Here is a 24,720-nt window from a genome sequence, read left to right on the forward strand (position 1 = left end):
CCACAGCTGAAGTTTAAAATCTGACTTTCTATATTCAGGTTCAGAATATTAACCTCCTCTCATTTTTTGCAGTTTAATCTGACTTAACTGACATTTAGTAAATGTTCAAATATGCTCGATAAATCAGTCGAATAATAACAATTACAAATAGATCTAATGTTAAAATTGCTATTATTAATATTTTGGGGCACAGATAAGATGGTGGTGGGTTCACAGAGCGACACTTTTGGTGTGGCTGAAGCTTAGAGAAAGTGCGTGATCTGACCTGTGTGCTTGTGTCTGGGTGTGTATGTGTGTGTTTGCATGCAGTACGTGTTTTTATGTGGCAGGCCATCAGGAGAAAACATTGAGGCTAAGGAACCATCATGCCAGATAATGAGTCATTTAAGACTTTTGGACTCAGTTGAGGACTATAGATGTCCACTAAAGAAGCCATATGATCAGACTTTCCTTTTAAATATGTCATTTTAGTGGTATTCGGATGAGTTAAGGTTTGAAAAACTAGTTTGATGATGGTACCAGACATTAAATGAAAAATGTGTAGATGAAAAAAAGGAAGGTTGGAGGGTAAATGTTGCTATGTTTGATTGGGATTGTGTATGGCACAATACAAGTGTAAGCATCTGGAAATCATTTTGATTTGTGAGTCTGAAATTGTGGAAAGATGGTCATAGAGATAGATGTTAGATGTAAAATGCGGAAGTACTTTAAATTGTCAGGCAAACATTTTCACGTTTTTTCCTTCATCTGTTTCTTAAAAATTTGAATTTTTATAGATAGAACTTTCATGGAAAAATTATAACACTTGGCCATATATCAGTATAATGTAAAATTTCCCCAATATCTGATAGGGCAGAATCAATAACTATAGTTAATGGCCTTTATAGACCCCATTTACTAACCCATAGTTTGTTTTTTCATAAAATCGTGAATATCTACTTAGAAAATATAAGAGAAAACCTCATTCATTAGAAAATTATACCCAAAATGCAGCTAAGAAGATATACATAGAAAGTAGGAAGTTTCTATGAAGAGAGTACCAAATGTGATTAAAATATACTTAAAAATGAATAGAGGGATATGTCAAAAATTTGAATGTGACCCAGTTATGAGAAAATGTCAAGTTCTAACCAAATACATTGAAAGTCTTATTGCAGTTGTAACTCAACTCCTAATGTAATCTCATTTTATAATTTAATAAAATAACTAATCAAGGTAATTTTAAAATGACTATTTATGGGGACAAATAGCCCTATGGAATATTTAAATGTGAGAAAGATTATATAACCATTAAACTCTGTGGTATTGTTCAAGGTTGAGATAGCTAGAAAACAGAAATATCAGTAGACAGCAACAGCAATCAGTTAGAAATAAAATTTAAAAGATATCTCTTACAATATAATTTTGAAACATCAAATCCATGAAATGAATCTAGCAAGAAGGTGTGTGATAATACTACCCAGAAGACTCATAATATTGTTGAAGCAAATTAAAGAAGATGTAAATCAGTAGAGGGGGGCATACCTTGGCCATGAACTGGAACACTCACTCATGCAGGCTGGGTGCAGTGGCTCACTTGAGCCTGTAATCCCAGCACTTTGGGAGGCCAAGGCGGGCGGATCACGAGATCAGGAGATCGAGACCATCCTGGCTAACACGGTGAAACCCTGTCTCTACTAAAAATACAAAAAATTAGCTGGGCGTGGTGGCGGGTGCCTGTAGTCCCAGCTACTTGGGAGGCTGAGGCAGGAGAATGGCGTGAACCCAGGAGGCAAAGCTTGCAGTGAGCTGAGCTCGTGCCACTGCACTCCAGCCTGGGTGACAGAGCGAGACTGTGTCTCAAAAAAAAAAAAAAAAAACAACTTGATATTAAAATGTATATGGAAAATTAAAGAAGGAGAAATATTTAACAATGTTTTAGAACTAAGCTTCAGAAATTATAATATCATTTTTCAAAATTAACAATAGAGCTCAATATGTAAAATGACTCGTTACTGGTGCTAGGGTAAAAAGATAGACCAGTGGAAAATGAGTAGGAAGTCCGGAATCAGATCTATACGTATACATTCACCAGACTTGTGACAAGTGTGCCACTGTAGTGCAGCAAAGAATAAATGGCCTAATAGCCTTATGAAAAAAATAAAAAAGTCTTACCTCTACCTATCTAACAAACAATAGTCTATTTTTTTGGAACATAGTTGTAAATGTGAAAGTTTGAACAATACAAAATTCTAAGAAAACAAAGAAAAATATCAATAAATATGAGTTAGGTGAAGTTTTCTTAAACATGAAAATAAATACCATCATAGAGAAAAAAACTGATAAACATTCCATTAAGAGAGAGAAAAGGTAAACACACACTGATAAAATATATTTGTTACAGCTATATCTGAGAAGATAAATTGATAAACCAAAAAAATTGGCGAAGAAAAATTAGTAAATAATAAAATAAATATATAATATAATGATAAATATAAAATAAAAATAATTAAAAATTATAGAAAAAGCTAATAAACAAAAATCTGCAGAACTGAACAGTCACTTCACAAAAGAGGATAAACAAATGTATAGTAATCATGAAAGAGTAGAATAAATAGGTAAGATACAACATAGTCATACAAAGGAATACTCTCTAGCAGTGAGAATAAACAGATTTCAGCTACGCACAACAACATGAATGAATCTTAGAAACATAATATTGAGTAAAAGTAGACAAAATGGCTGTATATACTATATGATCTTGTTCAGAAGCAGGCAAAATGGTCATAGGAGTCAGGATAGCAGTTCCTATTGGGTGGTAGTGACTGAGAGAGCACACTCCTGGGATTCTGCTGGCCATGTGTAATATATATATATATGTATGCATTTTTTTTTCTGAATGAGGGTGGTACTGGTATATTCACATTAAAAATTGATTGAACTATACTCTGATTTGTACTCCTGTATAAAAGTTCTACTTCAATAAAATGTTACTTTTAAAACAAATATTAAATTACATAAATTAATTCAGCCCAGCTAAAATGCGTTCAATCACTTATTAATCATTTATTGAATTCATATTGTAGGCAGACATTATGGTAGGTTCTAAAGTTACTATATATGTGGAAAATTTCCTGCCTCCAATGAGCCCCCAAGAAAATATATAATTATTATGGAAGTTATGTTTTTCAGTAGCTGATATGGTTTGGCTGTAAGTCCCCACCCAAATCTCATCTTGAATCCCCACATGTTGGGAGAGGGACTGGTGGGGGGTGATTAAATCATGGGGGAAGACTTCCCCTTGCTGTTCTCATGATAGTGAGTGAATTCCCAGGAGATCTGATTCTTTGAAAGTGTGTAGCATTTCCTCCTTCACTCTCTGTCTTTCCTGTTCAGCCATGCTAATATGTGCTTGCCTCCCCTTTGACTTCCGCTATGATTGTAATTTTCCAGAGGCCTCCTAGTCATGCTTCCTGTTAAGCCTGAAGAACTGTGAGTCCATTAAGCCTCATTTCTTCATATATTACCCAGTCTCAGGTAGTTCTTTATAGCAGTGTGAAAACAGACTAATACAGTAGTCTAATAAGTACAGTAAGAAATTCAAGAAAGAAGCTAGCAGGAGTTTCTGCACTGCAGCTCATTTTAGCTATTAGTGACTATGATTACCTGGGATTAAAAACCAAACAAGCAAAAAAACTTAATTCTGTGATTTCCTTTACCCTGCTTTCTATGAAGATATTACATTTGTTAATTTTTTTCTCTTTGAAGTAATATGGCCTTGTGATGCCTTTACATATAAAATTAGAAAGATAAAATGCACAGCTTTTTTTTACAGTTACAAACCCACCACCTTGTAACTGCTTGCACCTAGGGCCTATGTCATCATTTCCCCCATTTTTGGATCCTCAAGGACTAACCTAGTGTCTGAAACATTGTTGATGTACATTATGTGCTATACAATATTTTCAGTAGAAAATATTCATTTGTAGTATACTATGTGTAACTTGTTACATTGTATAAAATACATAAAATAATATAGAGATTAATAATTTTTACCTTTTAGCACTTTATCTGAGAAATAGCTTCATATATCTTTATTTGTACTTCATTTAAAATATTTTCAAACAGCAATTTAATAACTTTATAACTATGATTAATAAACTAATATTATAAGTTTATACTTAGGACTAAATGTATTTATATTTAAAGAAAACAGACTTAAAAAGCAGGTGTGTGAGTGTGTTTGTGTGTCCTGAGCACCTGCTTTGTGTCTGACACCGTTTGAGGTGCTCATGACAATGTTTAAATTTACATTGTTGTATAGGAAAATAATAACATGTTGACTAATGAATATATAATTAAAAATGTAGTCATTGGCACTCTTGTGAGGACAATAAAATTGAGTAATGTGGTAGAGAGTGACAGGCCAGGGCAGGGTTGAGGATTCTGCTTTAGCAAGGATATTCAGTGTCACCTCTCTGAGAAACTAATATTGGAATTGAGACCTGAATGAAGACATGTCAGTCAAGCAGGTCTGAGGAAGAGAATTCCAAATATAAGAGGAAGCTTTGAGACAGATAAAAATTCTTTGTGCTCTGAAAAGACAATGGAGGCCGGTGTTGCTAGAAAATTGTATGAGAGGGGTAATTCACAGAGACAAATGTTGGTAAGGCAGACAGGGCTCATATACTAAAAGCTTGTAAGTGTGCTAATGATAGAGGCGTATGATTAAGGCATTTTCATAATCTTACGTTTTAGAGAGATCACTTGAGCTGCTTAGTGATGGATGGACTTTGGTGCATTTAAGACGGAAGGCTTTTTTTGGTAATTCAAAACAATTATAATCATTAAGACATATAGATAAAGGCTTTTGCAGTATAAATGGTAGGACATTCAGATATATTTTGGAAGGGATGCTAACTCGATCTTTTGGTAGGTGGGATATAAGACATGAAGGAAAAACTGGTCAGGCTATTTTCTGAAATAACAAGAGCTTATAGAGGGTATGAAGAGGATTTGAGGAGAGAAGATATGTCTCCTTAGGCCATATTAAATTTCAAATTCTTATGAGCTCTTGAAATGGTAATGAGAAGTAACAATTAGATACATTGGTTTACAGCCCAGTGATGAGGAGGATCCCAAAGACAAATTTGGAGTCATAAAATTAAACAACGGGACAGTTTAAGATGTCTAAAAAGAGAGTGTAGGCAGAGAAGTAATGAGAATTTACATTTTGTGCAATATGGACAATGGAGAACATGAAAAATTTTTTGCTACAGAACACTTATAAATGGGGCATACACAGGGCTCACATCTTTTAAATGAAGAGCTGGGCTTACAGGCAAGTAAAGGAAATCCTCAGGGGTCAATGCATTGAAAGTAATTGAACAACTGCAGGCTGAATTCCCAGCTGATATTTGGCTGCCCTGAAAATATGGGTGGAAGAATAGCCTTGTTGAACTTGGTAAACAAGGGAATTAAATTTTAGTGGCTTCAAATTATAGGTCATGGACCATGGATTGTGCAAGTGAAGGAGCTGGATAAAGTAAGGGCACTTAAGTGAACAGAAAAAAAATCTACCCATGAGCAAAGGCTGAAGCAAGAAAGTATCTGTCTACGTCTGGGACCTGGGTGAAAGAAAAGCAAGTGAGAACATTCCCAGTCTGGCCTCTTTTCACAATGGTTTGATGTTTTAATTTACACCATCGAAGTGTTTTTAGAAGGCCCTAACGAAGAAATTATCATAGAAAAGTTATCCTGCTCTGCTCAAATAGTCTCTGGAGGAATCAACCCTAGACTGAGGCCACACAAGATTCTCACACAAAAAGTAAGGCTTTTAAAAATGAACTTACAAAATTATAAAGCACATAAGGAAAATTCCAGCATGAATTGGAGTTATCAGAAACAATGATAACATTCTTATTTTATCAGCAAAAACTTCAAATAAAGAATTAAATAGAATTCAGATTGTACAATTATGAGATTTATTCTGTCTAAGTTTTAAATAGTTAACGGGAACAAAACAAACTAATAGAACACTATCCAAAAAGTGCAGGCAGTTGAAAAAGAATCCGCCAAAACTTGTAAAAATTAAAACTGGATTCATTTCTACTGAAGATTCTATTAATTGAATAGTAGAAAGAGCTGGGGGAAGTTCATTAGTGTACCTAAAAATAGAACCCAGAATACAGCACAGAGAGAAAAAGAAAGAAAATCTGGAAGAAATATTTAAGTTGTGGAAGATAGAATGAGAAATAAAGGAAAGAATGGGGAAAGCAGTATTCAAAAAGATAATGGCAGATGATCTATAATTTTTAGAACATAGATTTTCAGCTTCAAACAGCAGCATAAATCCCACACAACATAAACTCAGAAATAAAACTTTAATTTATTTAAACCATAGTTTACTCAAATTGGAAGGAGAAATTAAAGGCATGGCATGCTTTTGTCAAATAAATATATTCTATAGGGAGAGCATCTGCATCCTTCCTCTTTAGATTCCAAGGGATAAATAATACTTTTTGTTCAAGACCAAGGTGTCCATCTGTGCTGTTGGTCTCAACCTCTTCTGCCCTGTTCAAGACATAGTTTTAGTCATATCACTTCCATTTTTGACATCTTTATTCACTATCTTTTTTCCTTTCTTATCTTTTTAGCCTATAGACATCATTAATCTTCTTCCAATATAAAATGAAAGGTTTGCTTTCATCCTATTTGTCCTTTTAGCAAATCACTCAATAGTTCCCTTTTACTCTTATTAAAAATTACACATAGCAATATTTGCTAGATTATTAGAAATATTTCCTTCACTATTAATCATTTATTGACATAAAGCAGTCCAGCTTCTTAAATCCCATGCTACCAAAATTTGTCTTACTTAAGTGCAAAAAAAGACCTTTCTTCCTGAATCCATGAGGTCATTTTTCAGTCTTGTGGTAGGCCGGTTTTTTTTTCTCTCTTTCTTTCTACATGTTACCCAAGCATTTGTCTCTATGCCCTCTTTGATGCTATCCCTTTTTGAGATTCAGGATGCCATTCTCTTGATTCTTCCGGTTCTTCCTTTAACTCTGTGAAGCTGTTCCTTTCAGGAATCCTAGAACAGCTGATATATCTCTGCTGTCCCTGATTAGTTTAGGGTACTAATCTCAGCCCATTTATACCCTTGCTCCATCTCCTGTCCCAGAAATTTTGCCTGGTCCCCTTATTTTAACAGGTACTGTACATTTTTTGACTCTTTAATCTCACTCAACATTCTCTAGCTCTACCAACAGTATCATTTGGAGTATCTACTCTCTTCCCTAACTTACATCCTGCACTGTTATCCACCAAGTTACCTATTTTGGGCATCCTTCTATATCCCTCTCTCCTGGCTCACTCCAGCATCTTACCAACTTCTTTAAATATCTCTCCAATGGGTACTTTTCTTTTTCTCTATTTCAATTACGAATAAAATAAACCAGGCCCTTGTTGTCTCATGATGGGAACACTATTTTCTTTCAGCAGCTTATAAACATTTCATAGGCTCCCTACCAGCTATTGGATAAAGTCCATACTTCCAGACTGATAGATTGGACACTGTAAACTGTCACCTGCCCAACTTCAAACTCATCTCTTATTATTCCTTCCATGATCTTAGTCTATTTTGTGTTACTATAACAGAATACCTGAAGCTGGGTAATTTATAAAGACAAGAGTTTTATCGAGTTCATGATTCTGCAGGCTTGGAAGTTCAAAGGCATGACCCCATCCTGGCTAGGGCTTTCGTGCTGCATCAGAACATGCTGGAGAAGGTCAAAGGGGAAGCGAACAGGTAAAAAGACACAAAACTTGAGAGGCATCCTGGTTTTATAACAACCCACTCTCATGGGAACTAATTAATTCCCATAAAAACTAATCCAATCTCACCAAAGCAAGAGCTCACTATAGCAACAACAGCACCAAGCCATTCATGAGAGATTTGCTGTCATGATTGAAACTCTTCCTGCTAGGCCCCACCCCATAACACTGTCACATTGGGGATCAAATGTTGACATGGGTTTTAACAGTGACAAACAAACTATCTCCAAACCCTAGCAATCCTTATATTCTAGCCTATTAAAATACTTATGCATCTGAACTCATATTGTTTTCAGCTTCAGTTTGGTCTCCAATATTCTTCTGATAGGAATTTACTTTTTCTTCCTCCTCCTTCCACCTGCTCCTCCTCTTCCTTCTCTTCCTCTTCTTCTTCGGCATGTTTTTAAATCTGATTAATTGACCCTTCATACAATAGCTCAGACATGAACTATTCCCAGAACCTTGTCTTACTGGTAACTTACCTTCCCTTGTCTACAAACCAAAACAGTGTAAAGTGCCTCTTCCATTTTTGTGCTTATTATTGCACTGAATCTGTTTTTTGTTTCCTTTTTCCTTCATGAGTGTATAAACTTCTTTCCATTCATCTTCATGCCTCAGTCACCTAGCACAGCTGTTGACATATAATCAATGCTCAATAAGTATCCATTTAACTAACTTTCCTTGGTTCCATACTTCCCTTTTAGCACTTTCCACACTATATACAGTTACTGCCGGTTTGCTTATTTGTTGCTTACTGTCTGGCCTGAGCTGCTTACTTGCCTTCATTGTATGTATCTGCGTGTATGTGTGTGTGTGTGTGTGTGTGTGTGTGTGTGCGTTTCTCAATAGGTGTTGAATAAATGACATAATGAATGAATGATAGCTAAATATAAAAGTTTATTCTTAGTTCTTCCTTTGCTTCAGTATCTCTGTCTTCCTATTCTCTGTGCTATATATTCTGATGTCACATCCACTTGTGTCTCTTTCTGTTCCAAAGCAAGACTAATGATTATTTTCTTATATTTTTTCCCTCTCATTGTGTGTCATCTCACTAAAGCAGAGAACACTATAAAGAGTCATGCAGTCCTTATATACTATTTTAATTAACAAAAACTGTTTATTGAATCATTTGTGTTACTCAGTGCAGGTAAGCAGTATGTATATATTACCCTCAATTTATTTAATCTTGATTACAACTTTGATGATAGGTATTAATAAATTAATCTTACAGATAAGGAAATTGAGTATGAAACCATCCTCCCCAATTACATAAGGAGCAATCAGGATTTGAATAAAGGTCTACTTAACTCCAACATTTATGTTCTTTCCACTTAGCAACACAGCCTCTTCTCTTTCGTTAGGTAAGTCTTGATTCTTATTTCTGACATGTTACAGAAGATTTTGGACACAAAACCTACTTCAGAAAAATCGAAAGCTTATAGTTTAATTCTCCATCTCTACATTTGACTATATCCATTGTTTATCTCAGAAAGCTCTGTTCTTCTTACTGTCTCCTGTATTTGTTATCTTTTTTAACTCTACCATTTATCTGAATCACCTTCCCCTTAGTCCCAGTTTCTCTTTTTCCGTAAATCCAAACATAATTTAATGGTTAAAAAGCAAATTACTGATTTCATAAGTCTACTGAATATTCCCATGAAACGTCCTCAAATTGGAACTGTTATGTACACTAAGATTCCACTAGAAAACTATCTCAACATTTGATGTCATTTCCAGACTTTTACACTATTTAAATAAATTACATAATTACTGCAATATATGACATACTGTTCATATATAGTTTACCTTCAGAATGCCAGCATTAAAACACAGATGTCGTATTTGTTAACAGACTTTGTACAGTTATCCTATACATATAAATATTTACTAGACCTTTTAGTGACAACGATGATTATATGATTGTTTACCTTGCAGAAGCCGTTTATAATTTGATAATTTTGTCTTTCAAACCAATGAGCATCCATTAGAAATAGACCCTTTACATTTGGGACATTTGACTTGAGCAAACAATTTTACTTGATTGCTTATTCACATGATAGGCAGGGTTCAAAAACCTAAGTCAAGGAAAATGAGCTTGTTTAAAATGATTTGAAATTGATTAACTTAGATTTAGTGTGCTTGAAATTAACTGTGTGGTATGAATTTCTATATAGTCATTTTCTTACCTTCAAGCTCTGTAAAATATTCTAAATATCTATTTCTAGTGTTCAACTGTATCTTAAGCAAGACAATGCCATTGTAACTGCAGTGAGCCAAAGATGGGGTTGGTAATTGAGGGAAATGAGCAAAGAAGCTATTGAACAATATAGAGATATATTGGCATATTTTATGAAGTTTGTTTTTTAAGAAGTAACAGTGTGGTGATTTATTTGTAGAGATAGCAATTCGAGTATTACTGAAGTTGTTAAATAGCCTGGAATACCTAGAATGAATCCACAGGGTACTGTGTTTTTCATACCCATTTAGCTATGTCTTACCAGTCTATTAATTTGAGTTGCTTCACAAAAGTGTCAAATTCTTCTTTTTCCAGCATTGCACAACAAACTTTTGAATCAATGTTTTAAATGATTTGACTTTTGGTTTTTAATTTTTTTCAGATGTTAAAAAAGTATACAAATAATGCATTAAAATGATATATACATCATCTAAAATTAACTACTCACCCACATGTTAGCCGATTTTAGACTTTTTTTTCCAAGAGTTAAATACTAAAAATAAATTATACTTTCTATTCCTACTTTCTACCTCTGCAGAGGCATTGAAATGTGAATTTGGGTGATACCGTCCATGCAAGAACTTACACTTTCAATCCATTAGCTTTCTCATTTTCAACGATCTTTTCTCCCATCCTACACCAACCACCATGTCTTATAGTTTTAATCTGTTTTTGTCATTTCCAAGAATTGAGTTATTTCCTGGTCTCAATTTTAAGTATCCGCTCTCACATAACCAACACCTCTTTTTCTAACTTACTCTACTAGCACCCTCACTCCAACAAATATTTGACACTATGATGACCAATCTATCATCCTTACTACATTTATATATCCCACCTTATTGTCCTTCTTTCCCTTCTTACGGAACCTAGTTACATTGGATGAAAATAAGCACATATTTCAATAACATTCAAGACTGTGTTTTTATGACTTGAAAAGCCCTATCCCTAACTAAACCAGCAGCTTTCTTCATTGAACTTTTCCTAGCAGCTGAATGTGGCTAAAATAAAACACAAGTGTGCTAAGTAGCCTCACAGGGTGGATCTTGGTTTGGTGGGCCCTAGAGGTTATAGTATATGGGGGCAGTAGATAAAAGAAAACAATATTATGAATACAAAATGCCCACAGTCACTTGAATACCACTTGACAGAGGAGACCTTATATTAGAAAGAGAGAATGATCTTCATCAGTTTTGATTAAAATATCTTGTTTCTACAAACTTTATAAAAACATATGACCATGTGAAAACACTGCTAGGGAGACACTCAAAGGACTTTGTAAGGGGCTGGGGCCAATTAGAGGCCCTCATGTTTAAGCTTATTAGCAGCACAATAAATTTACTTCTGAGTAGAACTTAAATTCTTTGACCATAAATCTCAAGTGATATTCAGCACGACCAAGAAATTTCTAGACAATTCCACTTTTCTGATGACTATTTTGTATCTTCTCCCTCTCTTGACTCCTAATACCCATATTATCCTCATTTTAAACTAATCATCCTCTTCATAGGGAGTATAGATATAATGAATGAGAATTATCTCAATCTCTTACCAGCTTACTGGTACACAATACGAGTGTCTCCTTTTTCCCATGAATCATTATTCATCTTTAGCAGCACATGAGCTTTGCATAATATTGCTCATTTTATAAAGTATGAAAACACAAAATAAACCTTAGTCCTGTAACTCATCTCTGTCTTTCTATTTTTTTGTAGCAAAACTTTAAAAAATAAACACGTCTATTTCTGTGAACTCACAGTTAATTCTCTATTGAATCCACTCAACCAGCCTTTTCTCAGTGTCATATTCTGGATCCAATGTCAATTTTTCTCCTTAATTTGAAGGGTTTTTTTTGTTTTCTTATTCAGTTTTGCTTGGTAGGACATCTGATGACATTTTGGATGTAATTTCTTTGTAAATAATTTGTCTTTTCTCTCTGGGAACTTTAGAATTTTCTCTTCTTATTTAAGAGTTCTGAAATTTCACAATTTTGTTTGTAGCTATGTGTGTGTGTAATTTTTTCAGCTTAGCACTAAGTAAGACTTTTCAATTTGATGATCCTTGTTGGGTTTTGGTACTGAAATTTTTCAGGTATAGTTTTGCTATATACACCTGCTATCTATCTATCCTATTTCCTGTCCTATGATGTTCCGATAGGAGTCTGATAGTTGATTTGTGAATTGCTTCTTATAATTCTGCATTTTTATTACATATTTTGAGACTACTCAGAGGCATTGAAGTAAACAAATATTTCATTTCTTGTTGAATTGTTTTCTTTTATTATCTACTTTTACCTTGTTGCTTATTCATGATTTTCTCATTAAATTATATTTTGTGATTCTACTGTTGCTGCACTAATGTTTATTTTCAAATTTTTGGTTTAGTCCCCAGTCTTTATTTTTTGGGCAGCAATGGATCTTATTTTTTAAACATAATCTGATGATATTAGTAGGTGTACTTTAGACATGTGTATTGTGATAAGCCTAATTAGTGACACTAGTTTTAAAACATGTTTAGATAATTATAGACATTTTAAATCAATCTGGAATTATTAAGTTTTTCTATTATCCTCCTGAGCATTACACATATTTTTACAAAAAATAAATTACTATTGAACATCTTTACACTTGTCCTATTTTTTAAATAGTTATCTGGTGCCTTAGTTTCACTTTTAAATAACAATTTTTCACAATCAATACATACATTTGCTGACATTTCTCATTCACTTTTGTTTTTATATCTTCCTGTTTATCCTTTTTTGTTCACTTCCAGTGGCTAAAATGATTCTTTAATAGTTATTTTAATAAAGAGAGAGCCAAATCATGAGTGAACTCCCATTCACAATTGCTTCAAAGAGAATAAAATACCTAGGAATCCAACTTACAAGGGATGTGAAGGACTCTTCAAGGAGAACTACAAACCACTGCTCAATGAAATAAAAGAGGACACAAACAAATGGAAGAACATTCCATGCTAATGGATAGGAAGAATCAATATCATGAAAATGGCTATACTGCCCAAGGTAATTTATAGATTCAATGCTATCCCCATCAAGCTACCAATGACTTTCTTCACAGAATTGGAAAAAACTACTTTAAAGTTCATATGGAACCAAAAAGGAGCCCGCATTGCCAAGTCAATCCTAAGCCAAAAGAACAAAGCTGGAGGCATCACACTACCTGACTTCAAACTATCCTACAAGGCTACAGTAACCAAAACAGCATGGTACTGGTACCAAAACAGAGATATAGACCAATGAAACAGAGCAGAGCCCTCAGAAATAATACCACACATCTACAACCATCTGATCTTTGACAAACCTGACAAAAACAAGAAATGGGGAAAGGATTCCCTATTTAGTAAATGGTGCTAGGAAAACTGGCTAGCCATAGGTAGAAAGCTGAAACTGGATCCCTTCCTTACAGCTTATACAAAAATTAATTCAAGATGGATTAATGACTTAAATGTTAGACCTAAAACTATAAAAACCCTAGAAGAAAACCTAGGCAATACCATTCAGGACATAGGCATGGGCAAGGACTTCATGTCTAAAACACCAAAAGCAACGGCAACAAAAGCCAAAATAGACAACTGAGATCTAATTAAACTAAAGAGCTTCTGCACAGCAAAAGAAACTACCATCAGAGTGAACAGGCAACCTACAGAATGGGAGAAAATTTTTGCAATCTACTCATCTGACAAAGGGCTAATATCCAGAATCTACAAAGAACTCAAACAAATTTACAAGAAAAAAACAAATAACCCCATCAACAAGTGCAGCCAACAGACACATGAAAAAATGTTCATCATCACTGGCCATCAGAGAAATGCAAATCAAAACCACAATGTGATACCATCTCACACCAGTTAGAATGGCAATCATTAAAAAGTCAGGAAACAACAGATGCTGGAGAGGATGTGGAGAAATAGGAACACTTTTACACTGTTGGTGGGACTGTAAACTAGTTCAACCATTGTGGAAGACAGTGTGGTGATTCCTCAAGGATCTAGAACTAGAAATATCATTTGACCCAGCCATCCCATTACTGGGTATATACCCAAAGGATTATAAATCATGCTGCTATAAAGACACATGCACACGTATGTTTATTGCGACACTATTCACAATAGCAAAGACTTGGAACCGACCCAAATGTCCATCAATGATAGACTGGATTAAGAAAATATGGCACATATACACCATGGAATACTATGCAGCCATAAAAAATGATGAGTTCATGTCCTTTATAGGGACATGGATGAACTGGAAACCATCATTCTCAGCAAACTATTGCAAAGACAAAAAACCCAACACTGCATGTTCTCCCTCATATGTGGGAATTGAACAATGAGAACACTTGACACAGGAAGGGGAACATCACACACCGGGGCCTGTTATGGGGTGGGTGAGCGGGGAGGGATAGCATTAAGAGATATACCTAATGTAAATGATGAGTTAATGAGTGCAGCACACCAGCGTGACACATGTATACATATGTAACAAACCTGCATATTGTGCACATGTACCCTAGAAGTTAAAGTATAAAAAACAAAAATTTTTAAAAAAAAGGCTTTCTGGTAAATTTTCTTAAGCTACGTCAATTTAGCTCATCAATCTTGAATAATAACTTGGCAATGTATGGAACTATAGCTTCACATTTATTTATTTATTTATTTATTTTTTTGAGACGGAGTCTCGCTCTGTCGCCCAGGCTGGAGCACATTTATTTTTGCTTAGATTTGAAGATAATAATTTTCTTTTGGCATTTATTGCATCACTTTGTATGTCCTTAGTAAGTATCTTTAATATTCTACTGTTTTATCATAATATCTTTAGCTATAGATTTTTTATTTGTATAATGTTCAGTACTCACAACTAATTTTGTTATCTGGTCTGTGGTCCTATTTTTTTCTCATGTCTAGAAAGTTCTCACATTTTTAAACTAATCTTCTTCATAGGGAGTATAGAAAATTTCTCTAGTCTTTACACAACATATCTTATTATTGTTCCTTCTGCAAATCAAATGGAATGTCGCTTAACACATACTCAAACGCACACCATATGTTCATCCCACTCCATTTAATGCATGGACTGTGTTTTCCACAAAACAAATACATGTGTAAACATGCACAACATATATACACATACATATACAAAGATTAACACACATATACACATATGTACACAGTAAACACAAAAAGTATACACAAACACAAATATGCATGTGTACACAAACATAAGTACACATAGACTCAAAAGTATACATATACTATGTATAGACACAAACGTGTCACACATATATGTTGTGTGTGCTTGCACACACACACACACACCCATATTTTTTGTGCTATTTGAGTAAATACCTTAGTACTTCATTCCTACCTATTAATCCAAAACTCTTTGACTCTTCTCAGTTTGGAGTTTTTTGGTTCTATTTCAAAACTATTTTAATTATTTCTGTCCATATTTCTTTTCATTATTCCTTAAAATTTGTCTTCCCCATCTATCTATTTTTGTCTAATTTCTGCCGTGTGTCAAAATTTCTTTTCCTTTTACAAAATTAGTGATTTCTTTACTCAGATCTTTGAGCATTTTAAATATACTTATTTTAAGTTCTTTGTCAGAATGTTTTATAAAATCAGTATCACCTAAAGTGCTTTGGGTTCACACTCTGATTGCTAGGTCTTTGGAAACAAGATATTTCTTAATATGTTTTGGTGTCTTTTTTGAGGCCTCCTATTCTAAATAAGCAGGTCTCTTTTCTTTCTCTGTCTCTGTCTCTCTGTCTCCCTCTCTCTCACACACACACGCACACACGTAACACACATACATACACATACACCCCTCTCTTTCTCTCATACACACATATCTTCTTGTTTATCTCTTTCCAATTGAAATTATGTCATTGCTTCCACCTCACCCTACTTGGTCCCAATTAACCAATCTTTAAATTCTTCCATTTATGGTCGTGTTTTCTGATTCCCAGTGATCATACAAAGGTGATATTGGGGATAACATTATTGCAATTACTGATTCAATAGGCAGCATGGTTGAGTTATTGGTCTCAGGATCTGTTCTCCTCAATGCCTTTGCTCCTTGCTCTCTATGTATCTTTAGCCTCAGTAAGTGAATGATCCTTTCACATCAAGCACAGCTCATGCAAAGCCCTGCCATGAGTCAGTGAACCTTGCACTGGTCGCTCATCTGGTGCAACACCTTCAGCTAGTTTTATGCTTCTTCTCCTCTACTTATGCTTTGATTTTCGACCCCATTTCTATTCTACCTTGTTTGTGAGCCTAGCTATGTCTCCTGCTTGCCTTGAATGTATGTTTATTCTTATTTCTACATCATTCTTTCATCCTATTTTGGAATAGGTGAAAAAGAAGGATCAATGCAGCTCATCATCAGCTGATTTGGCCACACTAATTCAATCTTCTCTGTGTTCTGTTAAGTGAAAGCTAATCATGTGTATTCACCCTAACCTCTTGAGCAGTGCTACTTGAATGAAGTGTGGTCTGCAACCAAGTGTCATCAACCTGGGAGCTATTCTCAGACCTCCTGCATCTACTGAACCACATTATGAGAGTGAAGCCTGGAAATCTGTGACTTTCAAAGCTCTCCCTGTGATTTTTGTGTATATACAAGGTTTAGATACTGCTCTATATATATCTGTATATATCTATAGTTTGCTTTCTGGTTGCATGTTAGAATCACATGGGGTGCTTAAAAATAGTGACGCTGGAGCTTTACCCCAGATTGATTGTATATTATTATAAGCCTACTAATCCATCCAGAATTTTTAGAAGCAAAAAGTTTTATTAAATGCTTTGCAGGTTATTATAATGTGGAGTTAGTGTTGAGAACCATTGCTTTATTCAAGTGGTTCTCAACAGGGATGACTTTGTACCTTTAGGGGATTTTTGGCAGTGGCTGGAGATATTTTTGGCTGCTACAACTGAGACAGTGCTGCTGGCATCTAGTGGGAGATGCTGCAAAATATCTTACAATGCAGAGGACATCCCACCTACAAAAAGAATTGTGCCACCACAAATGTTAATAATATTGAAGTTGAGAAACTTTGCTCTTGTATATGCTTTGGTTTTTGTTTAGGCTTTTCCATTGAACATATTCTCTAGTAAAAACACCTTTATGGAAGTCACAAATTGAAATGGAAAGGAGTATAGAAGGGATTTTGAATGTTCAAAAAGCCAAGCACCCGATTCCCCAAGCCTTTCTTATTGATGCTCTTATGCTTCTGAAATTGGAAAGAGCCTGACAACTAGGGGTAACCATCAGAAGCAGCAGAATAAATGAAGTCCTAGGACACATGTTCTGTCTTCAAGTTTTAGCTAATTATCCAGCAATTTTGTATTTTTGACAACTTAAAATATGATCTTATTCTTTTTTACTATTATTAAATATGTTTGTCTCACTACTCAATAATATTAATTTTTGCTTTACTTTTACAGTATAAAGGAAAAATCAAAATATGAATCTGAAATAAAATCTTTGACAATAATGAAGTTAAAAAATGATAAACATCTCAAGAACATCTATAAGGAGGCTTATCGCGTCGGTACTCTTTTCCACCTAACCAAACACAAGACAGATGAAATGGAAGATAAAATAGCAGAAGTGAGAAGAAAGTTCAAGGTTGTGTATCTTTGTGTTCCTCTTACTCACGACCAAAAAAAAAGAGTAATTTGCCTGAATTGTATCGATTTCATCTTGATAATTAGATTTTAATTTAAGGATTAACAGTCTTTTCAAAAACTCACTTCTTATAAATGAGAAGAAAACCACCTCTCTCCAAAGGCTCAGCTTGAACAGAAGAGGATGAGGGCTCAAGGTAGCTAATCCACAATTGTTTCTACTTTTTGCTATTATCAACCATAAACTACTTGGAGCACCAGGAGTGTGGTGCTCAGTTCATCTTTATCATGTATATCTAACCCATAATAATGTCTGCCTATAGTAGGAAGAAGGGATTCTGAGAGGTGTTCGTCTACCTTATGTAATGTGAGAATAGAAAGTACCTCTAGTAGGCCTATGAGTTGTTGAATTCTAGAGTACCTGGAAATTTGTAGACTGCATTTCTGCAGAAATAATTGCTCACATGCTTCAAACCCACTCCTAAGTGAGAGATGTATTGGATAGCAGCTCTCTGCCATTTGTGGTAGAGGCTTTGTATTAGCCCATTCTCACACTGCTATGAAGAAATACCTGAGACTTAGTAATTTATAAAGAAAAGAGGTTTAATTGACTCAGTTCTCCATGGCTGGGGAGGCCTCAGTAAACTTACAATTACGGCAGAAGGCACCTCTTCACAGGGTGGCAGGAATGAGAGCCAAGCAAATAGGGAAGCCCCTTATAAAACCATCAAATCACGTGAGAACTTACTATCATGAGAATAGCATGGGGGAACTGCCTCATGATTCAATTATCTCCACCTGGTCCCGCCCTTGACATGTGGGGATTATTACAATTCAAGGTGTGATTTGGGTATGGACACAAAGCCAAACCATATCAGACTTGCAAAGTCCACCCCACTTTACTGCACCTGCAGGGCCACTTCAACAGGCTGCTTTCATCCATCTTACACACAAACATGTCTCCTGTCTTTGCTATTTTCTTATTAAAGACTTATGAGCAAAAAAAATACCTAGAAAATATACAGTCTGTACACCATTTCCAACATCTGTTGCTAGCATTATCGTCAATGAATACTTTCCTTTGTGATATCTGAATTTCGGATGTGTAAATGTTTCTGTACTGAAAGATTGGGGTGTTTTTCCCACATTGAATCCAGCTGTTCAAATGACCTATGTCTCTCCTGATGGGTGTTGAATGGGTTAATCGTATCTTCTATGAGATAGTAAGCAAAGTAAACATGCATAGAAGAAATTAAAATGCAAGGCATACAATTCTATGGTTTAGCATATACAATAATATTGTAGATGTTTATAATTTTTTAAATAATATCAATATATTTCTATATATTGGTCAGTTAATTTTTTTTCTTTGAGGATATCAATGAAGATATCATCATCCACTTACTTGGCCACTTAACTGTGTATTTTAATTTTTCTAATTGACTCGAAACCTTTGTCATCTTTCACATATTTTCCCCGTGGCTGTCACAAACTACATTTAATTCTTCGAACATATTGCTTCATTTATTTGAGGTACTCACTTATGAAAAAGATGTTGCACTGGATTATTTATTTTTCTAAATTTTTTTGATACCATAAAATAGAACTTATAGATTTAATGCAAGTTTGATGTGACTCTACTGTAATTGCTTTGCCAACCCAACATAGAGTGCCCCCTTTTCTGTTATTTTTAATTTTTTTTTAAATTGACATATAATAATTGTAGATATTTATTGGGTACATAGTGATATTGACATACATGTAGAATATAGTGATCAGATTAGGGTAATTAACATATCCATCATCTCAAACATTTATCATTTCTTTGTGTTGAAAATATTCAATATCATCTTTCTAGCTATTTGAAAATGTGTATTATTCTTAACCATAGTGATCCTACAGTGGTATGGAACACAAGAACTTATTCCTTCTATCTAGCCATCATTTAGTATCCTTTAAAAAATCTCTGTCTCCTACTTCCTCCAACCCACCCCACTTTTCAGGATTCTCTGTTCTACTTTTTAGTTTTGTGAGATCAATTTTGGTTAGTTTTCACATATGAATGAGATTATGTAGTATTTAACTTTCTATTCCTGAGTTACTTCACTTAACATAATGTCCTCCAGTTCCATCCATGTTTCTGCAAATGATAGGATTTCATTCTTTCTTATGGCTGAATAATATTCCATTGTGTATATATACCACTTTTTGTTATCCATTTATCTGTTGTTGGACACCTAATTTGATTCCACATCTTGGCTATTGTGAATAGTGCCACAAAAAAACATGGGGATACAGATGTCTCTTCAATATATGAATTTCCTTTGGATAGATAAACAATAGTGGGATTGCAAGATGATACAGTACTCCTATTTGTAGTTTTTTGAGGAACCTCTGTCCTGCTGTCTGCAGTGTCTGTACTAATTGTCATTCCCACCAACAGTATATGAATTCTCTTTTTGCCACATCTCACCAGCATTTGTTATTTTTTCATATTTTTATACTATCCATCCTAACTGGAATTTGATGATACAGTTGTGGTTTTGATTTGCATTTATCTGGTAATTAGTAATGTTGAACTTTTTTCTTGTATTTGTTAGCAATTTGTATGATTTTTTTGAAAAATATCTGTTCAGATCATTTGGCCATTTTTAAATCAGTTTTTTTTTTTTTTTTTTTTTTTTTTTTTTTTTTTTTTTTTTTTTTTGCTGTTGAGATGTTTGAGTTCCTTGTGTATTCTGGATATTAATCCCCTGTTGAATGAAAATATTATAAATATTTTCTCTTGTTCTTTAGGTGGTATTTTCACTCTTTTGACTGTTCCCTTTGCTGTGCAGAAGGTTTTTAGTTAAATATAATGTAATTTGTTTATTTTTGTTTTTGTCATCTGTGCTTTTGAGGTCTTAGGAATAATATCTTTTCTTGGGCCAATGTTCTGAAGCATTTATCCTATGTTTTCTCCTAGTAGTTTTGTAGTGTGGGGTCTTACAGTTAGGTCTTTGACCAATTTGGAGCTGATTTTTGTATAGAGGGTCTAGTTTCATTCTTCTGCAGGTGGATATCCAGTTTTCCTAGCACCATTTATTGAATAAACTGTTCTTTCCCAATGTAGGTTCTTGGTGCCTTTGTCAAAAATCAGTTGGCTGTAGATATGTGAATTAATTTCTGGATTTTCTGTTCTGTTTACTGGTCTATGTGACTGTTTTTATGCCAGTACCATGCTATCTTCGAACACAGCTTTGTAGTGAATTTTGAAGTCTGGTAGTATAATGTCTACAGCTTTGATTTTTTTGCTTAGGAATGCTTTGGTAATTTGAAGTCTTTTGGGGTTCCATACACATTTTAAGATTATTTTTTCTTTTCCTATTAAGAACATATTTGGTATTTTTATAGGAATTGCATTGAATCTGTAGATTGATTTGAGTAGTATGGTTAACACACAATTTTAACAATATTAATTGTTTATCAATTTTTAACAATATTAATTTTAACAATATTAATTTTTCCAATCTATGAGCATTGGATGTTTTTCCATTTTGTTTGTATCCACTTCAATTTCTTTTATCAATGTTTCATAGATTTCCTTGTAAAAGTATTTCACCTCATTCGTTAAATTTATTCTTAGATATTTTATTTTTATTTTTTATAGCTATTGTAATTATAATTGCCATCTTATTTTTTTCAGCTAGTTCATTGTTCATGTATAAAAATGCTACTGAATTTTCATGTTGACTTTGTATCTCACAACTTTAAGGAATTTATCGGTTCTACAATTTTTTGGTAGAGTCTCTCTCTCTACACACACACACCCACACACACACACACACACACACACACGATCATATAATCTGCAAAGAGGGTCAGTTTGATTTTCTCCTTTTCAATTTGGATTCCTTTGTTTATTTTTCTTGCCCAATTGCTCTGACTAGGACTTCTAGTGGTATATTGAATGAGATTGGTAAGAGTGGGCATGCTTGTCTTGTTCTAGTTCCTAGAGGAAAGACTTTTAGCTTTTCCCCACTCAGTATGATCTTAGTTGTGGGTTTGTCATATATGGACCTTATTGTGTTGAGATATTTTCTTTCTCTACCTAATTTATTATGAGGTTTTATCATGAAGAGATGTTGAATTTTATCAAATGCTTTTTCTGCATCTATTAAGATAATCGTGTGCTTTTTGTCCTTTCTTCTGCTGATGTATGTATCACATTTATTAATTTACATGTGTTGAACCATACTTTCATTCCTAGATAAATTTCACTTGATTATGGTGTAATATCTTCTTGATGTGTTGTTGGATTCAGTTTGCTAGTGTTTTAAGTTTTTGCCTCTATTTTCATACATATTGGCCTGTAGTTTTAATTTTTTGTTTTCCTCATCTGTATTTGATATTGAGGTTATGCTGGCCTCATAGAATGACCTAGGAAGAATTTTCTCTGCCTTAATTTTGTGTAATAGTTTCAGAAGAAATTGTCTCAATTCTGCTTTAAAGGTTAGTAGAATTCAGCAGTGAAGACATCTAGTCCTGAACTTTTCTCTGTTGGAATACTTTTTAGAACTGATTCAATCGTGTTACTTGTTATTGGCCTGCTTACACTTTCTATTTCTTCTTGATTCAATCTTGGTAGATTGTATGTATCCATTTCCTCTAGGTTTTCAAATTTATTAGTGTATAACTGTTCATTGAAGTTTCTAATGATCCTTTTTATTTCTGTTGTATCTATTGTGATGTTTCCATTTTGTTTCTGATTCTATTCATTTATGTCTTCTCTCTTTTTTCTTAGTCTAGCTGTTTCTCAATTTTGTTTATTTTCTCAAAACATCAATTTTTTGTTCCATTGATTTTTTGTACTGTATTTTTAGTTTCAATTTCATTTATTTCTGCTTTCATCTTTATTATTTATTTCCTTCTAACTTTGGGTTTGTTTTGCTCTTGCTGTTTTAGTTCCTTGAGATCATTACATTTTTATTTCAAATCTTTCTATGTAGTATATGCATTTAGTGCTATAAACTTGGCTGTTAAAACTGCTTTTGCTGTGCCCTATAAATGTTGATATATGTTTCTATTTTTATTTGTTTCAATGAATTTTTCAATTTTATTAATTTCTTCCTTCACCCATTGGTCTTTCAGAAGCATATTGTTTAAATGCCATGCATTTGTGTAGTTTTAATCTTCTACTTATTGTCAATTTCTAGTTTTCTTATAAGTGGTCAGAGAAGATATTTGATATAATTTTAATTTTAATTTTAAAAATGTTTTAAGATATTTTTGTGTCTAAACATATGGTTAATCCTGCAGAATGTTTCATGTGCTGATGAAAAGAATGTATTCTGCAGCTGTTCAATGAAATGTTCTCTAAGTATTGAAACAGCTCTAAACATTATCTAAATATCTGTTAGGTCCGTTTGGTCAATGGTGCTATTTAGATCCCATATTTCTTTGTTAGGTTTTTGTCTAGGTGGTCTGTCCAGTGCTGAGAGTGGGGTGTTAACATCCACAACTATTAATGTATTAGATCAATCTCTCTTTAGATCTAATAATGGTTGCTTTATATATCTGGGTGTTCTGGCATTAGGTGTATATATGTGTGTATGTGTTTACAAATATTCTCTTATTGAATTAATGCTTTTTAGTATATGTTTGCCTTTGTCTCTTTTTACAGTTTTTCATTTGAAGTCTGATTTGTCAGATATAAGTACAGCTATTCTTGCTTACTTTTGGTTTCTGTTTGTGTGAAATCTTTTTTTTTTTTAATCATGTCACTTTCAGTCTATGCGTCATTACAGGTTAATGAAGTAAGTTTCCCGTAGGTAGCATATAGTTGGGTCTTTTTAGTCAATCCAATTGGTCTATATCTTTTAAATGAGGAATTTAATTTGTTTATTTTCAAGGCTATTTTGATAAATGAGGAATTAATCCTGTCATGTTAGTGATTGTTTTCTGGTTGTTTTGTATGTCCTTTGTTTCTTACTTAATCTCCTACTGTTTATTTTTGTGATTGGGTGGTTTTCTGTAGTAATAAGGTTTGACTCTTTTCTCTTTCTCCTGTATATATTGGCTCTGCCAGTGAGTTTTATAGTTTTGCATGTTTTCCTGATAGTTATTGTTTTTTTCACCACCAGATGTAAAACCTATTGGGCATTTCTTTTAAGGCCTATCTAGTGGTTATGAATTTCCTTAGGTTTTCCTTTCTGTAGAATACTTTTCTTCTTCATTTCTGAATGACAGCTTTGCTGGGTAGAATATTCTTGGCTGGCAGTTTTTTCTTTAAGCCTTTTGGATATATCATCCCATTATCTCCTGATTTGTAAGGTTTCTCCTGGCAAATCCACTGTTAGTCTTATAGCAAATTCTTATATGTGATGATGCTTTTCTCTTGCTGTTTTTAAATTTGTTCTGTCTTTGACTTTGGACAATGTGGCTAAAATGTGCCTACGACAGGACCTGTTTATGTTGAATCTATTTGGCATTATTTGAGCTTCCTGGATCTAGATGTCCATCTCTCTCTCATGACTTTGGAAGTGTTCACCTATTATTTCGTTAAACATGTTTTCTACATCTTTCTATTTTCTTCTTCTGGAATGCCCATAATACAAATGTATGTTCATCTATGCTGTCCCATTAATGGTGTCATTCTTTTCATTTTTTTCCTCTGCCTTGTTATTTCAAAAGACTTGTCTTCAGGTTCATAAATTCTGCCTTCTTCTTGTACTAGTCTATTATTGAAGCTCTTGATTCTATTTTCTTATTTCATTTACCAAATTATTCAGCTCTAGTTTTCTGTTTGGTTCTTTTTTAATAATATCTATATCTTTGTTGGATTTCTCATTCAAATCATAAACTGTTTCCTGATTTTATTGAACTATCTGTATTCTCTTGTATCTCTCTGAGTTTCTTTATGATTATTATTTTGAATTCTTTTTCTGGCATTTTGTATATTTCTTTATTATTGGGGTAAGTTACTAGAGAATTATTGTCTTCCTTTGAAGGTGTCATTTTTCCTTGCTTTTTCATGT

At 33.9% G+C, this 24,720-nt stretch overlaps 1 protein-coding gene across 5 annotated transcripts in view; it reads left to right on the plus strand.

Annotated features, from left to right (window-relative positions):
- Positions 1 to 24,720, plus strand: part of CCDC178 (coiled-coil domain containing 178) — a 515,586-nt gene that overhangs the window by 178,023 nt on the left and 312,843 nt on the right. For all 5 annotated transcript variants that reach the window (XR_010113908.1, XR_010113927.1, XM_063610669.1 and 2 more), the window contains exon 15: positions 17,522 to 17,705. Coding sequence is in view for 3 of the 5 variants with exons in the window: in XM_063610669.1 (XP_063466739.1) it covers positions 17,522 to 17,705 (184 nt within the window). In the remaining 2 variants the exon portion in view is untranslated. The remainder of the gene's footprint in view (positions 1 to 17,521; positions 17,706 to 24,720) is intronic.

This window comes from Symphalangus syndactylus, chromosome 1, assembly GCF_028878055.3.
Source record: "Symphalangus syndactylus isolate Jambi chromosome 1, NHGRI_mSymSyn1-v2.1_pri, whole genome shotgun sequence".
In the NCBI taxonomy this organism is placed as follows: domain Eukaryota; kingdom Metazoa; phylum Chordata; class Mammalia; order Primates; family Hylobatidae; genus Symphalangus; species Symphalangus syndactylus.